The sequence below is a fragment of the Pholcus phalangioides genome, unplaced genomic scaffold, assembly GCF_987345545.1.
Source record: "Pholcus phalangioides strain wild (caught in Gottingen) unplaced genomic scaffold, Ppha-v1.0 ptg000030l_1, whole genome shotgun sequence".
NCBI lineage: Eukaryota > Metazoa > Arthropoda > Arachnida > Araneae > Pholcidae > Pholcus > Pholcus phalangioides.
In genome coordinates this window covers 2,262,354-2,271,836 of record NW_028301620.1, presented here as the reverse complement: position 1 = coordinate 2,271,836, position 9,483 = coordinate 2,262,354, and the positions used below count along the sequence as shown (strand labels likewise).

Sequence of the window (9,483 nt, the reverse complement as noted above, 5' to 3'; positions counted from 1 at the left end):
CGTCCCCCAAAATGCAAAAAACGACTGAAAATAAGAGGGAAAATATGGCCAAAACCTATTGTTCTATTACTTTGAAACCCCCATCAGAACTAAGACGCCTTCATATACTTCGTGTATTAAGGAGTTCTAATCAGAACGAAATTTCTGGCTACGAGGCTCCATGGAGGAAAGAATAACAGGAGGTGACGCGACCAGCGTCTCCGTTGAGAAAGCATGGGGAATCTGGGTTGCCAGATGAAGTCAGTGATCGCTCTATTAAAGAAACCAAGTAAGCCCAAACAAACCGTGGCTTCCCATGCTTTCCTATGAGAAACATCCCCGTTTTTAAAAATCATTAAAAAATTTATTATTCACTTTAGAAACTCGATTTTTTCCCTCAAATTCTTTGGATATATTTATACAATTGAACGAGAGCTTTTACAATTTTAGTTGTTATTTGTTTTCGAATATTAACTTCAACAACATGCGGAACCTTTTACAAAAATAAAAATTTACCCATATCTTGTGCCACAAAATTTCTTCTCGGCATTTTAATTTAAAAAAAAATCATGCCAAAGTATGTAACACCTTAGTGCTGAGAGAAAGACAATGTTTAAAGACACTTGAACAAGCGGTGACTTTTTACTTTTTTTGCGAAAAACATTATATATGCAAAACATTAGCATATATAATGCCTTTCAGCTGTTTATATTAAAATATTGTAGAAATAGTTCTCCATTCCAGGCAAAAACTCGAACACAGACACAATTTTAGATTTCAAATTCAATTCGAAACTTTTTTGTCGAAAACTTTTTTCGAAAAAGTTTTTTATTTTTTAATATTTTTTTCTCAATACATCTACATAGCGGAAAGTTCGGATGGGCGGCATATATTTCCAGTAATACGTATTCAAGAGTATGAGAGTGGAACGGAAGAAGGGTAGCGAAATTTGTACAGCCTACAGGCAGCAAAACCATAAATACACAGTGGCGGAGGACACTCCCAGTACTTTGAGGCACGGGGGCGGCAAAATCATGTTTGCCCGCGTGGCAAAAATCCTAGCTACGGCCCTGTCAGAAGGTGCTCGAGCACCTCAGAACTGATTCAGAAATCTAAATTTCTCATGTAAAGCTTAAGACGAGCGCCCACGGACCTCAAACACTTTCGAAATGTCCCGGATCTATCATAATGATGAACGAAACAAAAAGGCAAGATAAACAGTTATGTTGAATTTATGTTGAAAACAAATCTATCATTTCCTGCACATCTTTTTGTAAAAATGACATACTCATTCATAAAGCTAGACGTTACAAAGGCAATAAGTTTATTTACTGTCTATGTTTACGTTTTAGGATGTGAAACAAAAAGTGGTTTGACTGATCTTTGAAGAAAATGAATAGCCATAAATGTTCACCTAAAGATGCTCTAATGCTCGGGATCGAGAATTCGGCGATTTCAGTGCTGAGCAGAGCAGTTGAACACGATCAAGCTGGACGTCTGCCCTCAGCCCTGGCCTGTTATCAGGAAGGCGTCCAGCTTTGCCTCGACATCATCAAGCAATCGGATGACGTGAAAAAGAAAGAATCGCTGCACAAGAAATCCGCCGAGTACATCACTAGGGCGGAGAGGATCAAAGAGCTCATACAGAAACGCAAGGCGCTAGAATCCTACCACGAGCAGATCCAGATATCCAACGACTCGACGGGCCACAGCTACGAGTCCCTTTTCAAGCAGTACCTCAACGACGACACCGTCACGAAAGTCGACGTCGAAGATCCTTATATAAGGACCATCCACCAAATATACAACTTCCTGAGCTTCTGCGAGCTACTCGTGAAGTGCTGCTCGAAGTTGAGGAGCATCACTCTGCTGACAGGGATCAACGAGAATGAGAAGACGGCCCAGAGTTCGAGGCTCGACTCGATAAAGCAGAGCTTGAAAGAACACGGCGTCGACTTGACTGTGCATTTCTCCTCCACCCTCCATGACAGGGAAATCAGGTTGAGCAATGGATGGATCATAAAAATTGGTCGTGGACTCGATATATTTAAACCCGTCCAGAAATTTGCTATTGGCTTCTGTGATCAAAACTTGAGAAAGTGCCACGAAACAACTGTGGACATACATTTTCAAAACAAATGAATTTATATGTTATTTTGATATTTATTGAATTTATATAAATCATTATATTATTGTAAAGATGCATAATTGGAAATTTAAGAGTCAAGTTCAAATATATGGTCTCAATTACATGTTGTTATGAGAAAAATTGAAACGGTGATTCTGAACTCGTGGTGATACTTTAAATAAGCTATAAAAGACATCTAAACAAGCAATTTTCATTACATAATGCATGGTCATAACCAGGGCTTGACGAATCCTGAGTGCAAAGTCACCACAGCAACCAGAAAATTGGTATTAATACTTAGTTTTCTACCAGTGATTACTGACTCTGAAAAAAAACAAAATTATCTGGCTTTTAAAATATTTGGCACCCACATTTTTTCCAATTTGTCACGCCTTGGTTGTAAGACACATAGGAACCACTATTACTAATACAAATACAACGCCACAACAGGCAAAATGCCCAACGAGGTGGCTGAGGGAATAGGCCCATAAAAATATGGATGTCATATATTTTAAAAATACAGCAGCCCAATTAAAAATGCAATTAACAAAAATTATAAACAATATATACACGTGGATAAATATCATACAATGCCCATAGAGAATACTTATGGTTGTCTTATTCTAAGAATGGATAGCTTCTCAATTTACCCCAACATGTTTATTGTATTTCTTTTTAAACGTGTCAATTGTGTTACAATTTACTACCTCCGGGGGTAAGCTATTCCATTTATTAACAACCCTATTAAAGAAAAATTCCCTGCGACACCATAACCTTGCATTGTCCCTCACCAATCGATACTGGTGTCCCCTTGTAAAAGCAGTCGATTGGCGGTGTACTAAAAGTCCATGGTCCATCCTATCCATCCCATTGAAAATTTTGAACACTTCGATCATATCTCCTCGACACCTGCGTTCACCTAATGTAAACATATTCAAAAAATGAAGTCTCTCTTCATAACTTAAGCCCTGTGTGCCAATAAGGACACGCGTAGCTCTTCTCTGCACCCCTTCAACCAAGTCTATGTCCCTCTGTAGGTATGGTCTCCAAAACCTTACAGCATACTCCAGTCCAGGACGAACTAAGCCTCGAAAAAGCGGATGAATGACTTTAGGAGAACGCGAAGAGTCCTTTTTGAAAATGAGACCAAGCATTCTATTCGATTTTTGACCACCACTGAACAATGTTCAGAAAACCTAAGCCGCTCGTCAATGAGAATTCCCAAATCGGTGACCCTAGTTGCACTAGACCACAGAGAGATGCACCTCATCCAAATTCCTCCCCTGGAACTTCTAACGAATTAATACACATTGCGATTCTAATGTGAAGTTTGTTTCTGTGTGATGCTTGTTAGAGCTGCCATCTACCATCAATTTTTCCAATTGTGAGTGAAGTGTAATGATTGAATTGTACAGTTATAGGCCTGTTGCAATACTTCTTAACATAGAGATTGACACACATTTACGCCTCAAAGTTGGGAATCACAGTAAACCAACTTTGGAATAAAGTTTGAATCTGGGTCCTCGTGATGAAAGTCTGTTGCTATAACCCACTTAACAATGCTGGTTTTGCACTATTTATCATTTATGAATTGCAGAAGGAATGGGTGGTTTTAAAAATCGGGAAAAAGTGGGCATGTATTTCATAGACAGTGATGCCTCAGTTCACGAATACCTCTGATTATAGATTCATCTAACATTTTTGTTGATACAAATATGGATGTACTAGTTCTATCATAACGCTGCTACATTGTGAGCTGAATTTTCCCACCAATTATCATCAGAGAGAGAATTACTGCCATCCCCATTTATTTATGTTGGCATCAGAAATGACCACCTCTACATAGCTGCCAAATTTGGAGATTAAGAATTAGGTAGGTTTTTGCGTTGATCCAAGGTTTGTACAAAAATAAATATAAAACAGATTTTTGAAAATGTTCTCGGGATTTTTCATTGATCAAAGTAAAATTGTTGGGATTTCTCTCCCTTCAAAAACATGACAATCGTCGTGCAAACCATCGCCAACCAGTAGGTCAAATTACCTGTCATTACTACTCTCAAATCAAATGTCACCATCAGGCCTGAAACAAGACATACAAACTGAATGGAACGTGGTCAGAGCAACAACTAAGGAGAGGCAGGCAGGTCTGGCATCTTGAGTGCTGTATTAGAGGGGGGTGCCGAATTTGCCCTTTAACTGCTCCTTAACATTGCACGGTAGTACCAAAATGCATGCTTACCACTGGCTGACAAAGTATCTAATTGTGGCCCTGCATAAGGTCGAAGCAGATACAAATCATCTTGTCAATTTTGGATGTCAAAAGGCCGAATTGATGCTGGCTGTTTGGAAAATTTTTTATTCTTGCCCCCGAAAATATATTTGTAACTTGACACAATGGTGACAATTTACATTAGTTTGTGACATCATTTTGGAGGGATTAAAAATGGAAGCAGCTGTCCTTTTTGTCTAGGTAAATACTTTGGGAATAACCTTTTCCTCAAAAGTAGGGATTTTTTTTGCAATCATGGGCAAAATTCAGGACACATAATTTTTTAGGAGTCAGCGAGATGAAGTATAAATTCGGGATCCTCCAAGAAAATCCGGGAGACGTGGCAGCTATGCCTCTATATGCATTCAGATAATCGCAAGCCATTTCATATAAACGAATGAATATGCTTAAAGATAAAATTCCTTTTTCTACAAAAAAACTTAAATGTTTTCAGTGCACACTCTTATAGCATCAAAACTAAATATTATTTTCGAGCTAAATTTATTTTACTCATAAATCTCAGTGGGTTGTGTACATAGCATAAAATAAAAACATTGCCAGTATATCTCGCTTTCCTCTCTAAATTCTTCTTCATTCAAACTTCAATTTTTTTTTCAAATATTCATTAAAGTTATCTCTAAATTTTGGGTTGTACCTGAAACGAATTAAAGAATTTTTCATAAAAACTTATGGGAAATTGCATTACGGTTAACGAAAGTTGAGACAAATGAATGTGATTCCAGAATCATCTTTGTTAGCGAAGGTATCACTGTGTGGCACTGTGGAATACCACAGACTAACTGGAATATTTTCCTGCAAGACATGTCAGATTAAAAATTTTGATTGATGGCATTGTTGTTGCAAATTGGGCTCCATCAGAAGCACACACAGGATACAGGAGTGTGAGATGCAGCAAGAAGCCTGTTTCGCACAGACGCCAGTGAAATAGTGCAAAACTTCTCCCATGCAGTATGGACCTTGTTGGAAAATACTCCCAAAGCAGTGTTTAGACGTCCAGAGCATTCCTCCCTGCAGCACCATACAAGAAAGCCATGTTCACAGATTAGGGAAACCAACCATCGTTTTTGCAATCTACAGTAAAAATGATGTGACAAAAGCGTTGTTCAATGACAGTGCCATCCAGCAGTTCACCATGTAGATAATGGACATGCATCATATGACAAAAATTTTTGACACCCATAGAAGTTTCACCCGCAAGTTCTTAATCATGCTGTGCACAGTTGATACTTGATTCTATTTCCAGAATTAACGGACAATTTCATGGCTATTTCTCGTCTCTTTCTTTGAATAAATTTCGAAATGAATTTTTTCCAAAAACCTATTGCAGTTAGGTTTTTAAAAATTTTAACAGCTGTTTCATCAAGAAAAGTAATAGGTAGAGCCTGGAAGTTTAGGTGCTAAAAATGGTCAAGATAAACAGGCAAAGAAGTAGCCTACTATAAAAATATGCATTGAAAAAAAAATCTCAATCTTTCTTTCTCTCTCACACACACACACGGCTTTTCTTCCTAGAAAAAAAAACCTTCAAAAGTGACATAATGTTAGCCTTTTCTCATGTGTGCTAGGAGAAGCATACTTATTTCATTAGCTCAGATCATTACGGAAGACAAACAAAAATAAACCTAAACCTCTACATCCAGAGATGATTATTCATTTGTTACACATATCCAAAGACATGAGAGAAAAAATACAAGAACATATTTCATTCAAAGATTTATTCTAAAATTGACTGCAGGTGATGGATTACATTGATATGAAGGTATGAACTAAAGACATGTGAAGAAAAAAGATCTATTTTTAATGCCATCCATTTTTTATTATTTTTAAATCAAACCCCCCCCCCCCCCCCCCCCCCCAACAAAATAAAGCAAAACAAACACTCGAAACTGTAACATGATTACTACTTTACGTTGGACAAAAATATGTTTGTTCACATTATCAGGGTTGGTTTTTGGAAGTGACAAGTGTCAAAAACTTAACCTTCAATTAACTTTTTAACCGCCTTAAATTATATTTTCATTGATTGGAAAAAATATCTTTTTTGTTCATATATAACTCTACTTGTTTTTTTCCCTGAAGTGTGCAATTCCGACCTTTATTTGCAAAATACAAAATTGCATTCATTTCAGCACTTAGGAGCCATTTAAGTATTACATCAGCGTCAGGGGGGGGGGGTTGGATTTGCTGACTTTGGTTTGAATGATGATTATGACATCAATCAACCTTTATGGGAAATATTATGGCATTAAATATTTTTAATGACATCTTTATTGTGTATTTGTTTTCTATTCAACTGGAAAACTTCACAGTCTTGGAATAGGAGGGGGGGGGGGGGGGGTAAGAAATGGCTGAAAACCTGTTGAAATAATACTTATACAGTCCCGTTATGACATCAATTGATTTTTTTTTTGGTTTTTAATTTTGTTTCTAAGCACATGGGTAATAAGTCAGGCCAGTCATTTGAACTAGGATCAGGTGTCACACACGCTCTCACACACACAAAGAACATATACTCAATATATGCATATACAGGGTGCATGTGTAACAGGCGGTATGGCATTTTACTGGTGAACCGTTGATCCTAGAGGCATACTTCCAATTCAAAAAAGTATCCAAATAATGCATAGATATGTCATTCATATCGCAAGGAGTTGTATAGTTATTAAAATAAAAAAATTAACTTTTAATATAGTCTCAGTGAGCCCAAAAACCAAATTAGAAAGTGTTTTTAATTCCAATGGATCAACTGTTTGCTAGTAAAATGCCACATGCTCTTTCTCTCTCCCCATGCCAACAAAAAAAATTTCATGTTTCTAAGTGTAAAACATTTGTGAAGATATTTAAAATTTAAAAAAAAAACGGAGGAACATTGAGAAAAAAACAGCTTTAAATGCAGGAAAACCGTTTTATCATCATTTAATGCTGTTTTTTCCCCCAACTTTTCTCCATTATTCGAATTCAAATATCCCAGTGAATATTGCACTTAGAAATATGATTTTTTTTTGTTGGCATGAGGTGAGTCAGGGCAACAACTTTCTAATTGGGGTTTTATGCACTTAGAGACAGTATTAAAAGTTAATTTTTTCATTTTATAACTATACAACTCCTTGCAACATGAATGAAATGTCTAAAAGTTATTTGGATAGTTTTTCTAATTGGAAGTATACCTCTAGGATCAACGGTTTGCCAGTAAAATGCCATATATATGCACTGTTACCTATGTACCCTGTTTATACGTGTGCGTGTGTCCATGTTTTTGTGCCCACACCCTTCACTTAAGAATAATTAATAAGTTTCTTAGATCTCACATTGTTTGCCCATTCCTATTGTGTTTTTTAAATTTTTGCAAAAACTGGGATGGCGGGCGGGGAAATTGCCCACCCCGTCCCCCCAAAACAATCAGCCTGGAATAAGTATACAAAACATATAAAAATATTTTTTTCAGTGAATATCTCTTGACTACAGGATCAGGAGAAATAACAGAAGAAAAAAATTATAAAAATGCGAATTCAGCCTGTAAAAGGTTGATGATTTCAAATAATTTTTTTAGCTACAATAAAGATTATGTTAAACAATAACAAACTTAGTTTCATTAACCATTGAACTGCTCTAGTCACTGGATGATGGCCTTAGTAGCCTGCTCAATAGCTTCCTGTTGATTTGAATTGAGCAAAATTGTTGCTTTCTTGAGATGAAATTCTTAAAATGGTGTATAAATGCCCTATGAATGTATGTGTTCTCTGTGCCCCCCTCTTTTTCTTTTTTCTTTCTTAATCTTCAAACTTGGGAATAAACTGAGCCTGAAAGGAGTTAATGGTGACAAAAAATCAGCATGTTAAGCGTAAAATTATTTAAAAAATCGCATGGGTGTTTATTATGCATATAATACTGACATTTTAAATACTGCATGCGATCAATGCATGCTATTTTCAATAGGAATCTATATTGAAATGCAGTATTTGAAGATTTGTGCTCCATTTAAAAGAAAAAAGTATTTGAGGATCTGGCATAACGATTTAAATCATATTTAAGACAGTCACGTGTCAAAAACCTGCCAACCCAGATGTTTGTCAGGGCTCCCACTCAAAAATTTCGAAAAATTCGAATGTGAGGGAGCAATACCCCCTCACAGTGTCCATATTTCAGTGTCCATAAGATTGACTCGACCAAAGCAAAATGACAGAAATGACTTAGTGACAAAACAATTTTGGGCCAAAACAGTGTTCTATAGCAACCACAGATAATTATTTTTTCTGTCTTTCCTCACAATATATTGCATTCTTTTCTTGTAGTCTTGCACAGTCCAGTGTGAACTCTCTTCAGCAATGCACAGCAAATTATGAAGACATCCATTCTTTTCAAAGGGATTTTTACAATGGAATTGTTTACATTTTATTGTTCAATGTCACTATAATGATTTTTAACAAATGAAGCACTTTCATTTGTAGCTCTTTGTTGAGCATTGTAAGTATTGTTTATGCCTCTTGCATGCCCTAAAAATACAGAAGACAATTGAATGCTATTGGGTAGCAAGCATTAAAGTCACAAAACCTAGAATAGGCCTATGTATCCAACTGATTTGTTATCCTAACTGTTGTTTCATCTATACACAAAATGTGCACCATAATTTTGAATGTTACTGTTCAAGACTATGAAGTAGTAAATACAATTTTTTTTCTATCCAGACAGAAGTTTTTAATGACTGCTGCTCTACCTTTTGAACCCTTGAACTAAGCAAATGAAAAATTAATAAACAAAATGGTCCACATACACTCCCCAAATAACCTGGAAAACGATACAATTTCTGTTTTGGCAGAATAATTAATTGCAATCTATTACATTTGTGTGTATTATTTGGCAATATATCAATGATTCCCTCAGTTACACAAATTTTGTTGCTAGGATTTGGTAAAAAAGTAGGACATTTTAATATAAAGTAGGAAAAGTGGGAGCCCTGCGTTTATTTACAGATATACAAACAACCTATGAAAAATTTCCAGTGTGAATTAACTTTGTTATTGCTATGCTCAAGCATTATGGTTTGGATGGAATGAGGAGAATTGATCAATCCAATTTTTACAAATGT

The 9,483-nt window shown here is 36.2% G+C and overlaps 1 protein-coding gene across 1 annotated transcript; it reads left to right on the top strand.

The window, feature by feature from the left end:
- Nucleotides 1-1,308: 1,308 nt before the first annotated feature.
- On the top strand, nt 1,309-2,283 carry LOC149067443 (MIT domain-containing protein 1-like). The gene has a single exon (XM_089252673.1). The coding sequence runs from the start codon at nt 1,372-1,374 to the stop codon at nt 2,119-2,121; it is 750 nt and encodes a 249-aa protein (XP_089108799.1). The 5' UTR covers nt 1,309-1,371; the 3' UTR covers nt 2,122-2,283.
- The last annotated feature ends 7,200 nt before the right edge of the window (nt 2,284-9,483 follow it).